This window comes from Dendroctonus ponderosae, unplaced genomic scaffold, assembly GCF_020466585.1.
Source record: "Dendroctonus ponderosae isolate FM_Combo_2020 unplaced genomic scaffold, Dpon_F_20191213v2 Dpon_F_20191213_1, whole genome shotgun sequence".
In the NCBI taxonomy this organism is placed as follows: domain Eukaryota; kingdom Metazoa; phylum Arthropoda; class Insecta; order Coleoptera; family Curculionidae; genus Dendroctonus; species Dendroctonus ponderosae.
Genome location: NW_026017110.1, coordinates 47240597 through 47256703, shown reverse-complemented (window position 1 = coordinate 47256703; position 16107 = coordinate 47240597). Strand labels below are relative to the sequence as shown.

Genomic DNA, 16107 nt, shown 5'->3' with positions numbered 1-16107 from the left:
ATCAATAAACTAGAACTTAGCAGCCGCGATTTAATGAGATTTCAAATATTCTAATGGATCAGTTGTATGCTTTATTTGCTGAGCGATACGCACTTCGGTATAGAGTGTCGCCATAGTCCTACAACATTTTAATTCAATTTAAATCAAAAACTTTTTGAGCCAAACCAGTTAACTCACCCTAGTTCCTCCCAAAATCGTCTGGCTCTGATCCAGCATTTCCAAAATGGGCATCGGAATAGCCCTTTCCAACACCCATCTGGGTAGAATGGTTGCAATAACTTCCATTGCTGCTACAATGAGCTTTCTGATGATACTCTCCACTAGAGAGAAGGGCGCTCCCAATATACCGTCAAATAGTGTGGAGAAAACACCCCCAGACGCCGTCTGGGCATTAGAATCTGCAATCGTTGGATATGATCTGGAATAATCGGGTTGAAAGGATCAGGGGAGCTTACCAGAAATTTCATACTGAGCGGAAACAAGGGCCACAGCTGCGAGCAACCAGATGAGCATCTTCTGAGCCGGTAGCATGATTACACGTATTGTTTCGCGCAAGTTCGCATATGTATTGGATTTATCGGCAATTTAATTAAAATTTACCGCTGTTTTATCGACTCATATAACGTATGTATTGAAATTAATGGGGGTTTTTGCACAAGGGATTTCTTTAATATCACAACTTGGTGTTCGTTGCTCAGAAAGTTGATTGAGTTAAGACTGAGCTCAGAATATTTCCGGGAATCATCTTCGTCCATTTTCAAAGCCACGTTTACAACTCTGGCAAAAATCAGGATTAAGGGCGATTTTTATGAAGCTTTGGTCATCATAAGATTAAGATTAGGGATGATGCGAATTTGATATTTGTACCTCTTTTAGTCCGGTCCGAAGAAATAAAATAAGACGGCGCATTTGTATATAAACTTCCATTTTCAGAGCCACGTATACGACGCTGGCAAACATTAGAATTATGGGTCATTTTTATAAAAATTTGGCCATCGTAAGAGTGATATATTTGCTATAGAAAAAAAAAATCATATTTCAACCTTCTTTAGTCTGGTCCGAAGAAATAAAAAAAGGGCGCATTTGTGTATAAACGTCCGTTTTCAAAGCCACGTTTACGGCTCTTGCAAAAATCAGAATTATGGCCGATTTATAAGAAACTTTTGCCATTGTTAGACTCAGACATGTGCTATAGATGGTGCGAATTTGATATTATTTCTACCTCCATTAGTCTGGTTTAAATACATTTTTAAGAGAAAGGGCGCTTTTGTGTAAAAACATCCATTTTAAGAGCCACGTTTGCGATGCTAGCAGAAATCATTATTCTGGGCGATTTTTATGAAGCTTTTGTCAGCGTAAGATCCAAATATTTTCTACAGATGATGCGAATTTCATATTCTGATTTCCTTTAGTCCGGTCCAAAGAAATAAAAAAAAAAGAGAGCGCATTTGTGTATAAACCTCCATTTTCAGAGCCACGTTTACGGCGCTGGCAAAAATCAGTATTATGGGCGATTTTTATGAAACTTTTGCCGTTGTAATAGTGATATATTTTCTATAGATGCTGCGACTAGATTCTGACCTCATTTGGTTTGGTCGCAGCAAATTTTTAAAATATAGGGCGCAAATATATTTTAATATTTTTCTTTTAAAGGGGAAAACCTGCTGATAAACTACAGACGCAACTACATAACAAACAGGAATAAATCCTCATAATTAGGCAAAAAAATGCATAACTTGCAAATGAGGAAATTCAAGCCATGAGAAAAATAACGCAAAAGAAACATACTGGAAGCTCAGCGGTGTACCAAAAGACATTGAAATTAATGAAAACTAGCAATCTGTTTGAATATGCGTGAATAAACGCCACAAAATTTCCGCAGCAAATAGTGAGTTTCCATAAGGATTCAGCTAAAATAAAATAAAGCGAAAATATGCAACAACTTTATTAAAAATATTTTGAATACATTCAAGTTTATTCTACTCTATTCTGCTTTCCATGCATACGAGTGGAAACTCTTGGATATTTGAGTTGTTGCCTGTACTGAACAGGAAGTTCCATGGGAGCCCCATTGGACATTTGCTGAATGGGCCGCCCAAAATTAACCTGAAAATGCCATTAAAACATTAAAATTGTAAAAAAATCATAAAGATGAAGAAAACGAATTTAAATTTGCAGATGAATTAAAAGCCAATTGTCAATTCTAACCTCATAGGCTCTGGCAGCAAGCCTCATCCTTCTCATCTCGCTCTCCTCTTCGACCAACCTCACAATCTCCCTAGGGATTATGGCTTGGTATATCCAACTGGGGAGGATCCAATGCAGAATGCGGCCAATGTGGGTTAACAGCTCTTTCACGAAACTTTCGACTATTTGGAATGCACCCTCTCCCACATTCTTTACTACGTTGATTGGGGCTTTTATCGCTCCAAGGAGGGATCGCACTTGCGGATCTTGAATGCTTCTGATGGTTGCAAGCAGAGGTGCTAGAGCTAAAAGAATTGTCTAGGATAGGCTGGATTTCTTCTCGAAGCTGTCCGCGTCAAACTGTGCGTCGCTTCGAGTTCTTACCTTTTTTCAATAACTCTTCCAAGCTTTTTTTGTCGACGAAATTGCTAGGAAGTTCTGCAAAATGATCGTGGTTAGAAGATTGATTAACTAACTTTTGTATAACTTACCATTTTCTGCTTCGCCAGTATTTTTTGACGGTAAGCTGCGGAGGCCTACAATTAATTACTTAGTTAACTGAATTTTGTTTGCTAATAGAAAATGTCATTAATTTTAGTTAAAATCTTCAAGTTTTACGGCAATTTTCAATATTTTATATTGCATTTTTAAAGCCAATTGTTACAATTCTGGATGGGCTTTGTTGATTATGCGATGGCAATTTGCTTGAGATTTTGCTGAATTTGGCTGAAATCCACATTACATAATCAGTTAAACGACGGATAGGATTTGCCAAAATGGGGGTCATTCTTTTACCATGCGAGACGAAACTGAACAAAAATCGATATTATTCCCAATAAAATCACAAGTGGTTGTAAATAAATGAAGAATCTAAGCGAAAAATATGAAAAATAACTTGAGACAAGAATGTGTTTTAAGCAGAATTCAGACCTGTATTTACAGCTGCCTCTTCCACCTGGTCGTCATTCTCAATTCTTGCCAAACCTGAAAGAATTGAGGATTTTTTAACGAAACTTTGAGGCTGAATTTTGAGAATTACCATCCGCCTGCGAGTTGGTCTCGGGCAGATTAGTGGAAGGATTCGAAGGTTTTTCTTGGATTTCAGCGCCGGGTTTTGCCGAGATTAAGCTGCGAAGATCTGAAAACATCAACGTTTTTTTACCCGAGTGCAGTTTCGTATTAATTGCTTACTAATTCCTCGATTTTGAGTTGAGCCGAATTGGGCTTCGTTGGGCTCGACTTCAGAATTGGGTTTTTGATTAAACGAAGTAGTAACAGCTGGAAATAAGCATGAAAATAGCATTAAAGGAAATTTTTCTACGAATTCTGTAATTGAATGTTTTAACAAAATCTCCAGTCGATTGAATAACTTTAAACAATTACGCTCATTTACCTCCCAAATATGGGTCGAATGAACTGTCCAAGTCCTCATCGGATTCCACGAAATCGAACCTGGCAGCTGCAAATTAAAAGTCGTTGAGTTCTGAGCGCTCAGAACGAGCAGCTATTTCGTATTACCTTCCGCATCAGTTTCAGCTTCTTCGCCCCTTAGCTCAGAAGCACGTTTTATTCTCTTCTCATAATCTACAACAGTGTTTTTAGATTGGATATATTTGCAAAGCAGGCTTTAAACCACCACCTGTGGTTTAAAATAAACCACAGGCAAACATGGCGTTAACTATTCAGGAAAATTGGAAAATTTTCGGTATAAATAAACGTAATAGTGATCTTCAGGCTTACTTGGTTCAATTTCCGGCCGTGCGAGGCTCTGTAGAACGCAAATGGTCAGGATAACAAATTTTGCGATTGCCATCGTTGCTTTTGCCGACAACGAATGTTTTCATTGTGTTTAATGCTGATTTTTTATTGAAGTTATAAATTGTTTTCCAATTTATTGCTCAGATTTTGATTGCGACAGAATATTTAAGTGTTCTTTATTGTAACGTTGAATTTCATCAAGATTAATTGATTTTAGGCTGAATTGAGTTATTTTTTTATTTGCCGATAAAGTTTGATTAAATATAGTTGATAAAGTCACAATTCATTCGACTAATTGAAATAATATGCAAAAGCTCTACATGAACAGGGATTAAAAAGCTGGAAAAATTTAACTTTAACTAAACGTAAAACATTGCTAAACAATTATTAAATATGCATAAAGTGTAAGGGAAGATTTAAAGAAAATTAAATAAAAAAATAGATAAAAACTGTAAAAAAATTCAAAACTAATTAAATATGAACACTAGATATCTACTAGAAAATTAGCAATCGGTTATTAGATATTTTCAGTCGTTTTTGACCGACAGTACCATAAAAGTTACTCTTTTTCCTTATTACATTTTATAGGTTAGGAGTTTTCAAAGAGTTTCTTTGGCGAAAGACAGTTCTTTAGTAAATCTATCAAAAACATCCGAATTATTAGTCATGTAGTTTCAACCGTTTCAGGGATATACGCTTTTAAACTTTGACGGTCTCTCTCAACGGGACAATTTTCCTTCTATCTTTTTAGGGGTTAGAATTTTCTGATAAAGTCTAAGCATTAAAGGCTAACTCTTGGGGCGCTCTATCGAAAAGGTCTTAACGCCTATTTAGATATTTTGAACCGTTTTTGAGATAGAAGCTCTGGAAATCGACATTACCATGCAAGATGTTTTTTCCTTCTTTCGCTTCCTTTTTTGTTCTAATGCTAGGAACAAAAGCTTTCTAGACGTTTTAGAGATTTTTTTTGAACAATGTCAAAATTTACAGTCGTTTCAAAGTAGAAGATTTTAAATGTTGACGGTCTCCTAAATGTTTGACATTTTTCGTTCTTTCGGTTTAGAGGTCAAGAATTTTTGGAAAAAGTTTAACTGGAAAATGTACACTTCCTTAGGGGCTCAATTGAAACGATCCAAATAATTATTTAAATAATTCAAATCGTTTTCGAGATGGAGGCGTTTATAATTTAGTCGCTTTTATGGACATTTTCACTTGTATGTTTTTAAAGCTTATGCATTTCTGATAAAACCCATGCTATAAGGAAGTGCTCTTTATAGGCATATACACACATATACGCTCCTTGAAAGAATTCTATTAACTTGCCAGAGATTTTCAACCGTCTTCCCGATTCGAGTTGTTGAACCTTCAAAAGACTTGTTTCTCATATTTGTGCCTCTAACTACTTAAAGGTTAGGAATTCTTAATTAAAATTAATTACTAAAAGGCAGTTAAGAAGACGCTCTTTCAGAAATATCCTGTTACGCTGTCCCATATTTTGAACTGTTTTTACTTAGAAGCTCTGCAAATCGACAATATCATGCAATATGTTTTTTCCTTCTTTGTTCTAATTCTAGGAACAAAAGCTCTCTAGACGTTTTAGAGAACATTTTTTTACACAATGTGAAAATTTATAACCGTTCCAAAGTAGAAAACTTTCAATGTTGACGGTCTCTTAAATGTTTGACATTTTTCCTTCTATCGGTTTAGAGGTTAAGAATTTTTGGAAAAAGTTTAACTGGAAAATGTACAATTCCTTAGTGGCTCAATTGAAACGGTCCAAATATTTATTTAAATATTTCAAACCGTTTCCGAGATAAAAGAGGTTATAATTTGGCCGCTTTTTCAATATGGACATTTTCACTTGTATGTTTTTAAAGGTTATGAATTTCTGATAAAGCCATGCAGCAATAGACAGCTCTTTGAAAGGATTCTATTAACATCAGAGATTTTCAACCGTTTTCCCGACTTGAGTGGTTGAACCTTCAGAAGACTTGTTCTTTCTCATATTTGTGTCTCTAAAAATTTAAAGGTTTTTTAATTCCTGATTAAAACTAATTAGTAAAAGGCAGTTAAGAAGAGGCTCTTTTAAAAATATCCTGTTACGCCCAAATTTTGAAACGTGTTTGAGATATGAGTGGTTGCACCTAAAAGACTTGTCCATCTCATATTTGTGCTTCTAGCTTTTTCAAGGTTAGGAATTTCTGGTAAAATCCAATGAGTAAAGGTTAGTTATCGACGCGGACAAGCAAAAAGTTTTCTCTTCTCAACCACAAAAACTAACGATTTCAAATTTTCACCACAAGTGTGACAAAGTCAAGCGACGATAGTTTTAAATGAAAAACCAATTTTACTGAAAATTACTGCTGGAAAGTTTCAATAAATATTTTCCTCGATAATTCCCAAGATAGGAACAAAAAAACATTTAAAAAACAATTGCCGAATTCAATTAAAACCTTCGAGAATTTACTGCCAAACCAATTGAAATCATCTATGAATGAAACAATACAAATTTAATAAACATAAAAAATGTGTTAAGCCATTATGGAGTTATTGAGCAGTAAAAACGACCATAAAATAGAAATTTAATTAACAAAATTTTCATATAAATATCGCCTCAACATCGATGTTTTCAGTATCACAGTTCTGGTTCAGCAACATGTCTAGCTTCACACTTTTGGTCACTTTCTCAGCTCTTTTGGCTGCTGCCTTTGCCAACCACTATGGGCATGGTAAGAGTTTTTCTATTTATTTGTACTTTTCAATTGCTGTTTTTACTAGATTTTCATTCCTGAACAATCTCAGACAGATTTGCTGCTTCATTCGATCCAATTTAGCTTCACGCGGTTCTTCACTAATTCTCCAGCTTTGTTTCGTCATTTCCCTCATAACATCTTCGTCAGTGTTTTCAACTCTTCAGTACTTTTGAAGATTATTTCAGCCCAACTAAATGCTGCAGTTGACGTGGAATGGCCCAAAGAAAGGACGACTAGATACCATTTGGTTAAGCGTAAACCGTCAAACCGTAAAAGTCCACTTTCTGGATCTGACACATCATCCAACTTCCTACTGGAAGATAGAGGTACATAGTTGGAATATGCTGATTGGGATTTAGTTTGTCCTTCCTTTCGACTTGCGTCTTTTGGATCAAGAGCTTCCAGCGGTTTTCCATTCTTCATTTACCTTCCTTTGAACCGAGTTATCATAAATATTGCAAAAATTAACAACGTTTCTTTACAGAAAAAAACTGTTTACTTAATATTTCTGCTTACAGCTCACGAGCATCATGCGCACACCAATTCCGAAGAACTGGCAAGGGCGGAATACGAAATAAAAGGTACTTTTCGACATTTTGCCAGCGTCGCTCTTTTCAATATTTTTTAATTTCATCAGATTCCATTCATCACTTGGAAAACATCCACAGAAGAAGTAAGGATTCCCCAAATTTTCCTGTTCCTATTAACCATTTTCGTCGCTTCCAGATATTGGTAGCAGTTCCGAGCATTCTGGCCATGCTTCCAGGTATTGGCCAATATCTCATGAGGAGCACAAGAGAGCCAGTCTTCACCATCTGCTGAACACCCATCACCGAGGTATTTAACAGCCAAACAACATTTTTTTAAAATAATTTTTGTTTGCTTTTGTTTGCAGCCGCTGCCGCTCACAGAGCTGGAACTCTCACAGCCGGACATGCACTTGAACTGCTGGAAGCCCATCAAAGAGGTTGATTTATGACATTGTTAACTGGAAACGCAGTTCTGATGTTTTTTTGGTTTTACAGTTGCTGCAGCCCATGGACTCGAACATCTGATTCACCCTCATGGTAAGCTTCAAAGGTTTCTTTGTCTTTAACATCAACTTGGGCCTTTTTCCAGGTAATGCCCATCACACCCTGCATTCTGCAGAAGCTGTTGGGTCCAGATCCGCAGGAAAACATTGTAAGAGTTTAAGACTTCAAAGCTTTCCCTAAATCTAAGTGTCTGTGTGATTTTTCCAGATCATGCGATCCATGAACATGAATCTTCCAAGATGCATCATTACTAATCCCTTCAACATGTTCCAGAACTAGGCGGCCTTTGGACTGGGACTGGATGAAATAATATCCTCAATATATGTGTTTAATGAACTTATTTGGAGCAATAAATACCAGTATGCTAAACGATTCGTTTCCTTTGTATCCACACAATTTTTCCCGCAAAAAATGTACCCAAAAAGTCTACAAATTGCTGCTTTTTCAAGGCTTTTTCGTCATTTTGAAACTGCAGAGTTTTGGGGAGTGATGACGTTTGGGGAAATTAATTTCTTCCCAACGTTTCACATGCACGAATGGCAATCTTCAGAGCTGGTGTTGCGCCTTTTTGCTCTTTTCCACGACAGTCTAAGGGCTGAAAAATTCTCAAGTTTTCTTCCTCTATTCTGCTGCTCTTCATATTGGCAGGAATATGGTCAAAAAGTTAATTCTCGGTCTCAAAAACTGTTAATTATTTGGATTAAATCTCTCAACTATCAAGAGTAAATTATTCATGTTCAGGAACTTTTAATTTGAAGGTGCTAAACGCCGCGAAGCAAAAACGCTTTTTTCCTTTCAAACTTCAAGAAATCACCCTTGTTGCGTTGAAGTCTAGGATTAACTGATTGAAAGTGTGTTATTTCTATTTTTTCAAGCTAGCCAAAGAATCAACTAATTTATTTTATAATTTAAATTCACAATTAATAAAGAAATAAAGTGTGTGTGTAGAAAATAAAGTACATACATTATGCGTTTTTTTCCATATTTCTCTACATGAAAAGTTCTCCGAAAGGAAAAGATCGCTATTTTCAAACGTTAATATTTCGAAAACAGTTCAGGATAGACATGATATCTTCTGTGGCCATGCAGAGAATCTAAATACTTTTCAACTATAAGTTTAGGGGTAAAGACCCTTAAGGGTTTAGAAGCAAAAATAAAATTTACATTCGAGTTTTTTTTCATAATTAGTATACATTTTCTTCCTATAACCATGTGTCTTAAAATGCACCCGTTTCGAGGTATAATTATAGTAATTTAAGCAAGAAAATATCATTATCTCTAATAGTAACTACCCCAGATAGCACAAAATATTACATAAATATTTACTAAATATTTACCAAATGTTTATATGTTTGGTAAATATTTCATAGCAAAAGACAATACCTTTTAAATATTATAAAACAATATTTGTTTTTAATATTTAATTGGCATGAAACAAATAAATTAATAATAATGTTTCTTAGTACATAATACTTTTGTACCTATATATAACACCATTAACTCCCAAAAAGTTACTAATATATTATTTTTAATAACTGTGAACAAACTTTAAAACATATTATCTCAATTTTCATTAGTCACTTAATGGTAAATAGTTTACAGCAAAAATAAATATTTTTTAATTATTAATATTTATTGTATATCCACGGTATATAGAAAAATTGGTCGAAAATAAATTTCGCAGCAGAAAAGTAAGGGTACGTGAAAGTAAATTCTCTTTTACTACTAACACCTGAGACCCTTATTAAATGCTGAAAATATGGTGTTTATTAAACCAGACTAACAAAATTTGTCGAAAATAAATAAAAATATCGTGTCTATTTCATATAACAGTATTACTTAACTGAATTAGAATAATTCAAACAAACATGAAATTTTGAAGACAGCTAAGCCTATAAAGAATCAAATGTTTCCCAATTATGGGTTTGTTTTGAATTTTAATCTGATGATGGCGCTGTTGTCCCCTAGGGAACCTAGGAAGGAAAATTATAATAATCATTACACACTCAGGAAAATAACCTACCAACTCAAAGTCCGAAGTTCGAATCCCCAGCCGTGCACATGCAGATCAAAAAGTATCATCGAGTTGACAAAAATATTGCACTATTTAAAAAATCGACCTGGCTGAATACCCAAGGGGTGGTTGTTAATTAATATTAATGAAACAAATATCTAATATAAATGTCAAATAAATATGTAAAAAATATATTTTTTAAATATCTGATATAAATGTCAAATAAATATTTAAAAAACATATTTTTTAAATATCTGATATAAATGTCAAATAAATATTAAAAAATATATATTTTTTAAGTAACTGAGTTAAATGTCAAATAAATATTTTAAAAAATATTTCTTAAATATCTGATTTAAATGTCAAATAAATATTAAAAAAAAATATTTCTTAAATATATAAGAATCTGTCGCGTCAGATCTACATTAAATATTTCAAAAAAATATTACTGTAATATTTGTGCGCTATCGGGGACAGTTACGGATCAAATATTTTGAAAATTTGCAATTCCCTCCTTTTTTAGAGAATATTAATTTTTTGCACCTTAAATAATGTAAACCTAATTTTAGGGGGAATGGGGAGGATCTATTGTATACTTTTCTTATGTTTCCACCGGGAAACTTTTCTTATTCTTTTTGAAATACTCGTCACAAATCGAGTAAATAAATGACCCTGATTGATTTGGTGCAGTAATTACGGCCACTTTCTAGACTAGAATACAGTGAGCGATTTTTTTATTATGATACAAAAAAACTAGTAATCTAACTCCCGATTAGATAGTAATGTTTGCTGTTGTTTTCCAAAGCTGCCAATTTTCCAAAATATCCTCTACTGACGTTATGATATTTTAATATAAAAATACTTCTAACCCAGTATTTCTGATCCGAAAAAATCTGGATAACTTAAATTGAGTTTGCACCCGTGCAAAAAATGCAGTTTCAGAGTCCGCATTATTGCTGTTGTTTTGACCTGACAATCTAGAAACTTGTCCGATTGGCTTTAAAATATCTCTCAATGTTTAATTGGGTATTGTTATCACTAAAACTATTGCAGTTTTAATGTTAATTGAAATTACGAAATTTTATTATTTCAAGCAAAGTCGTATAACATGATTTTACTGCTCGCGTGATTAATTAAAAAAAAAAAACAGTATAAATACCGGTACGACTTAATTTTTGGTATATCAGTTTCCTAAGTCGGAAAACCCTAAGCAAAAACAAAGAAATCGACCATGGTTGCCAAAGCTCTCATCTACTTGGTGCCGTTCTTCTTGGCTGGTACTTCCGCCCAATTCCTCTATCAGGACAAATATGCAGGTAAAGAGTATTAAAGTTTTCTCAAAAAGTTCACGTTTTTTTTTGTAATTGTTTTAACAAACTCTGAATTTTTCTCTAAGAGTTTTTAATTTTGTTAAACTATTTTCTTTGACTATCTAAATCCAAATTTTTCAACCTTCAATTACTTCATTTTAAATTCATTTTGTATTAGTTTCTTAGATTCTCTTCATTCTCTAAACTGTAGCTTTCGCCTTTAACTCAAATTGGCATTCAAACTGTTGGCAATAAAAGCGGATAAAAGATAAATTAAAAGCAAAATAAATGAAATTGAATAGATTGTATTGTACTATTGCAGCTGACGCATACTCCAATGGGGATGTTTCCATGCAAACCGAAGACATCGTTGACCGACAGAAAAGGCGTATGCATTTAAAAAAATTTAATAAATAATAAATTAACTAAATATAATTTTACTTGCTTAGATGTTCAATCTGATATCACTGAAGGCGGCGGTTCGGAAGCAACTAGCCGATTTGGTAAGGAGCTTCAGCAACTGGGCTTTAAAGTCCAATTTTTGAAAAAATAAATTTTGCAGGCCTGATGTCTGGTAGATTGGGAGGCTATGGAGGATATGGAAGTTACCCCAGTTATGGAGGCGGATATGGCAACTATGGAAGCTACGGACTGAGCTACAACTATGGTAACTGATTCCCATATACAGAGTGTTGCGCAAAAATATCCAAAGCACTTTGACTTTTACCACGGTTATTTCGAGCGTTTGAGCCCTTCCCTTAGATGGACACGGAAGCACTAGAAGTTGCTTAAGAGTTTGATAATTTGCGCAGTTGTATGCGTATTTTTGCTGAAAAGGCAAATACTACACAGTTTTTTTAGGACCTCGCACTGTTCTGGACACAGTCTTTGGCGTTATCAGAAGAGTGATCAGAACCGTTCTGGCAGTGTCGCTCAGAATTATACAATTCGTCGTACCCGACAGAGTATTCTATGGAATCACCCCTTATGAACTAATCCATCTGACCCAAAACCCCCTTTCTCTATCAGCGAAGTGTAAGTCAATTAACGGAACATTGAATTTTGCTTTGGCGAAAAATTTTGAATTTGGTGTTCTGTTTGCAGAAAGACATCCAGCTCCTCTGGCGAATTTAGCAGCAATTTTCCGATGCACTGAATAAAGGCAATTTAACACCCACTCGATTATTTGCTTTCATTCCATCCATTCACTAATTATTCCATTAAACTTTCCGATGGTGTTGATCAAAGTGCGTTCGTTGTTCTTGATGGACTATGACAGTGAACAACATTAATCAGCCTGAGTCACAATTTGCGCCAATTATCCAGCTATATGTTTTACATAATGGGTTTTGCCTGGTTTTACCCGAAAACAACAATAGGAATTATTTGGTCACGCGTCCATCAGGATGCATGGGTGTTCGAATGGTTAAGCATGATATAAATTGAATACAAATGTGCGAAAGTTTTAACGTCAAAACAATTTTGAACTAGAATTGGTAAAAGCTGCACGAAATCTGGCCTCAAAGCGACCTTGCTATCGACCTTACTTCAGATAGTTATTTACAATTTTTTGAATATTTCAAGTGTACACCTGTTTTTGCCATAACATTTCAAAAATTATAGGGTTTCCGCAAAAAACATTGACTGATTCGAAAACAGGGCTGTATTGACTGCTTAAAGTCACATTTTCTTTTATAAAATTCGTTGGCAAGTCGGTCAAAATGATTGGAATTGAAGGTATTTTTTTCTGCTTGTTGCCGAAGACGCATGCAAAAGAAATATCTTCATTTGTTGCCTTCTCTTGGTCTGTGAGACTTTACTTTGCCTACGTACATGCGAATTGGATTTTTTTGCTTTTTCTCAGTTTCTGCGATTCTGACGAAACTTAAACTCTGATACCAAAGCCAGTCAAGATTTCATATTTGGCGCGGTTTTTTAGAAAACCCTCAGCACTTTTAGTGTCAAGTGTCTTCTAAATATAAGAGAACTTTCAGATGAGACTTTTCAGAAGTTGGTTCAAGCGGTTGGGTAAAATTTTTTTTTCCGTTTTTGTTTGTTTACATTACTGATAAATATGCATGACCTTCTCCTTTGTACCTTTATACTTGATTTAAATCTTCTGTTAGGTTCTCTTTTCATGTGACTCAATTATTTTTTTTATTGACGACTATGTAAATATTTTATTATTTTTGCAATATTTAACACTGAAGCCACCCTATTTTCCTTTTTACAGCACTGACGATGATTTAAATATAGCTGAAAAGTTGGCCCAAGAACAATTGTTTGCCTCTATCTATTGGCCGATAAACCCAATAACCTAAATAGGCTCAAAATAAATATATTTTGAAACCGATATTTACCAAGTTAATAATCTGAATCTTGAGTGAGCATTGCAAAATTTTTAACTTTTTTTAGAATAAAGTGTTATCTATACATTAGGAAAATTGCAGATTTGTTCGTGATTTAGTTACAGTTTAAATTTTCGGAAGATAATTTAAAAAGAAGCCCGTTTTTGCAAAAACATCGATTTTCAGACCGATTTACCAACTTGGTAAAAATCAGAGTTCTTGGCGATTTCCATAAAACTTTTGGCTTTCTAAGGGTCAAATGTTCTCTATACATAGTAAAAATTTCAGATTTTTAGATTGCCGCCTGCTTTAGCTTGGAACTGTCGATTGCTTACAGGAGAGAGCGCGGTTAGTTAAAAAGATCGATTTTGAGAGCGATATTTACCTACTTGGCAAAAAACTGAGTGTTCGGTGATTTTTATAAAACTCTGAGCTTTTTTAGAATCAAGTCTCCTCTATGCATAGTAAGCATTTCAGAGTTTTTACTTGCTTGAGGTTGGAACTTTTAATTTTCTGAAAAAGCGAGCGCGGTTGAGCAAAAACATCGATTTTGAGACTAGCATTTTCCAACTTCCTTTCCAACCAAAGCAAAAATCAGGATTTCGGGCTATTGCTATAAAACTTTCTCCTTTCTTCCGGTCAAGTATCTTCTGAACATGCTAGTAATTTCAGGTTCTTGCTGCTTTAGTTTGGAACTCTTGACCACTTAAATGATAGAGCGCGCTTGGGTAAAAACATCGATTTTTAGACCAAAATTTCCCAATTTGGTAAAAATCAGCATTTTGCGTTATTGTATGTGAAACTTTGCGCTTCCTTAGAGTCAAGTGTCCTCTATAGATAGTCAAAATTTGAGTTCTTTACCTGCGTCAGTTTAGAACTTTCGATTGTTTGACGGGGAGAGCACGCTTGGGTACAAACATCGATTTTGAGACCGACATTTAGCAACTTGGTAAAAATGAGAGTTTTTGGTTATTTTTATAATATTTTTCAATTATATAGAGCCACATATCCTCTATAAACAGTGCAAATTGCTATTCAGCTTGTTGGCTATTTCAGTTTAGAACTCTTAGCTGTCGGAAAGAGAGAGCGCGCGTGGGTAACAACATCGATTTTGAGACCGACATTTGGAAAATTCCGAAAAACCAGGATTCTGGGCTATTTTCATAATACCTCATGATTCCTTGGCGTTAAGTCTCCTCTATCCATAGTAGAAATTTCAGACTGCTGGCTACTTTAGCTAAAAACTTTCCAATGTTCAAAGAGAGGAGCGCGATTGAGAAAATATCGATTTCTAGTCTGACATTTACTGACTTGGAATAAATCAGGATTTTAAGTGATTTTTATAAAACTTTCTAAACCTTTGGCATACGAAGTCTGCTAAATGCTGTAAAAATTCATATTTGCTGCTTGCTTTAGTTGGAATGATGCGAATTTTTAAATGCAAGAGCGCAGTTAAGTAACCAGGTCTACTGGTCGACCGATTTTGATCAATTTTGAGACCCACTTTAGTCAAGCTGGCAAAAATCAGCGTTTTGAGTGATTTTTATGTAACTTACCGCGTATTTAGAGCCAAGTGTTTTCTAAATATTCGGCAAATTTGATGGAGGATCGATTTTGAGACCGATATTTGCTGAGGTTGCAAAACCAACATTTTCGGCTAATTTCACGAAACTTGCCACAGTTTTAGGATCAAGTGTCTCCTAAAAACGGTGAACTTTTCAAGTTGCTACTATCTTTGGTATGGAAGATCCGATTTTTTAAATAGAAGAGCGCAGTTGAGTAAAATTTTGGTACAACGATTTTTACTAAACTGGCGTAAACTTCGGATAAAGTTTATGAAACACTCAGCATCTCTACAGTCAAGTGTCTTCTAAAAATGATCAAAATTTCAAATTCATACTTGCTTCAGTCTAGAAGTGGCAAATTTTTAAAGGTGGAAACGCAGTTGAATAAAAACATCCGTTATACGACCCACATTTCCTAAGCTGGTAAAAAGGAGGATTTTTCGCAATTTTCATGAAACTTTCAGCATCTTTAGGATCAAATGTCTTTTATCCAGCGGGAAAATTTCCAATTGCTGCTTAGTTTAGAAAATACGATTTTTTAAAGAGAGAGCGTAATTAAGTAAACTTAAAGATTATTGAACTGGAGATTTACTCACTTTAGGACGCACATTTACTAAGCTGGCAAAAATTAGGGTTTTGGTCAATTTCTCTAAAACTCTCAGCTTTAATAGGGTCAAGTGTTTTCTAAACATAGTAAAAAATGAAGCCGTAGCTCTGATTTTAGTGTATTTTTCGTCCGTCTTCCTGCCGTTCCTACACCTTTCTTTGCAAAAATGTTCAGCTTTTGCCGCGCTCTGGTTTGCGACCAAAATGGCCTTTAACTTAGATTATATGTATAATCTGGAAATGAAGTAAAAGTCTCGAAGTGAATGCAATTTTGCCTGAAACTTGCCAAAGCCAATTCGTATTTTCTTGGTTTGTGAGCTTCCTTTCATTGCCTATATACTAGAAAACCAAATTGTTGAGTTATTTTTCTAACCGTTCAAAAATGAAGCAGAAGCTTGGCTTTAAGTTTAGCAGAAGCTTGCCTGTAATTTCCTGCCGCGACTGTTTAACTTCCAGCGCTTTCTGACTTTAGAATATAATTTACTTCCTATAGACTATTGTTCCTGGTCCTGGCAAACGCAGTAAAAACCTG

General features: G+C 34.7%; 4 protein-coding genes across 7 annotated transcripts; 2 read left to right on the top strand and 2 right to left on the bottom strand.

Annotated features, from left to right (window-relative positions):
• Positions 1 to 10: 10 nt before the first annotated feature.
• On the bottom strand, positions 11 to 580 carry LOC109534212. Its single transcript, XM_019899793.2, has 3 exons — positions 456 to 580; positions 178 to 398; positions 11 to 118 (listed from the first exon to the last, which is right to left on the bottom strand). The coding sequence occupies exons 1-3, from the start codon at positions 529 to 531 to the stop codon at positions 59 to 61; spliced, it is 357 nt and encodes a 118-aa protein (XP_019755352.1). The 5' UTR covers positions 532 to 580; the 3' UTR covers positions 11 to 58.
• A 1350-nt stretch (positions 581 to 1930) lies between these two features.
• Positions 1931 to 4062, bottom strand: LOC109534215. The gene is made up of 10 exons (XM_048661288.1): positions 3928 to 4062; positions 3706 to 3771; positions 3581 to 3646; positions 3379 to 3465; positions 3227 to 3325; positions 3118 to 3171; positions 2679 to 2723; positions 2572 to 2625; positions 2209 to 2492; positions 1931 to 2106 (listed from the first exon to the last, which is right to left on the bottom strand). The coding sequence occupies exons 1-10, from the start codon at positions 3998 to 4000 to the stop codon at positions 1975 to 1977; spliced, it is 960 nt and encodes a 319-aa protein (XP_048517245.1). The 5' UTR covers positions 4001 to 4062; the 3' UTR covers positions 1931 to 1974.
• Positions 4063 to 6550: 2488 nt separating this feature from the next.
• On the top strand, positions 6551 to 8101 carry LOC109534216 (histidine-rich glycoprotein). 4 transcript variants are annotated; one of them, XM_048670444.1, is made up of 9 exons: positions 6559 to 6674; positions 6884 to 7024; positions 7217 to 7279; positions 7336 to 7371; positions 7425 to 7535; positions 7594 to 7665; positions 7724 to 7765; positions 7818 to 7880; positions 7940 to 8101. In XM_048670444.1, the coding sequence occupies exons 1-9, from the start codon at positions 6569 to 6571 to the stop codon at positions 7984 to 7986; spliced, it is 681 nt and encodes a 226-aa protein (XP_048526401.1). In that variant the 5' UTR covers positions 6559 to 6568; the 3' UTR covers positions 7987 to 8101. The 4 variants fall into 4 exon arrangements, with proteins under 4 accessions (XP_048526403.1, XP_048526401.1, XP_048526402.1 ...); XM_048670446.1 differs by lacking the exon at positions 6884 to 7024 and having other exon boundaries at positions 6551 to 6674; XM_048670445.1 differs by lacking the exon at positions 7336 to 7371.
• Positions 8102 to 10909: 2808 nt separating this feature from the next.
• LOC109534219 lies at positions 10910 to 12233 on the top strand. Its single transcript, XM_019899800.2, has 6 exons — positions 10910 to 11062; positions 11379 to 11444; positions 11506 to 11559; positions 11619 to 11723; positions 11918 to 12091; positions 12161 to 12233. Coding segments are annotated over exons 1-6 (486 nt in total). The 5' UTR covers positions 10910 to 10977; the 3' UTR covers positions 12163 to 12233.
• The last annotated feature ends 3874 nt before the right edge of the window (positions 12234 to 16107 follow it).

Coding starts and splice junctions, on each gene's coding strand:
- LOC109534212 (XM_019899793.2), bottom strand. CDS start 531: ATGCTACCGGCTCAGAAGATGCTCATCTGGTTGCTCGCAGCTGTGGCC. Junction 399..455: donor CGCTCAGTATGAAATTTCTG/GTAAGCTCCCCT, acceptor CAACGATTGCAG/ATTCTAATGCCCAGACGGCG. Junction 119..177: donor CGATTTTGGGAGGAACTAGG/GTGAGTTAACTG, acceptor AAAATGTTGTAG/GACTATGGCGACACTCTATA.
- LOC109534215 (XM_048661288.1), bottom strand. CDS start 4,000: ATGGCAATCGCAAAATTTGTTATCCTGACCATTTGCGTTCTACAGAGC. Junction 3,326..3,378: donor AACTCAAAATCGAGGAATTA/GTAAGCAATTAA, acceptor TGATGTTTTCAG/ATCTTCGCAGCTTAATCTCG. Junction 2,626..2,678: donor TACTGGCGAAGCAGAAAATG/GTAAGTTATACA, acceptor ATCATTTTGCAG/AACTTCCTAGCAATTTCGTC.
- LOC109534216 (XM_048670444.1), top strand. CDS start 6,569: ATGTTTTCAGTATCACAGTTCTGGTTCAGCAACATGTCTAGCTTCACA. Junction 6,675..6,883: donor TGCCAACCACTATGGGCATG/GTAAGAGTTTTT, acceptor AGATTATTTCAG/CCCAACTAAATGCTGCAGTT. Junction 7,881..7,939: donor CAGATCCGCAGGAAAACATT/GTAAGAGTTTAA, acceptor TGATTTTTCCAG/ATCATGCGATCCATGAACAT.
- LOC109534219 (XM_019899800.2), top strand. CDS start 10,978: ATGGTTGCCAAAGCTCTCATCTACTTGGTGCCGTTCTTCTTGGCTGGT. Junction 11,063..11,378: donor CTATCAGGACAAATATGCAG/GTAAAGAGTATT, acceptor GTACTATTGCAG/CTGACGCATACTCCAATGGG. Junction 11,560..11,618: donor GGAAGCAACTAGCCGATTTG/GTAAGGAGCTTC, acceptor TAAATTTTGCAG/GCCTGATGTCTGGTAGATTG.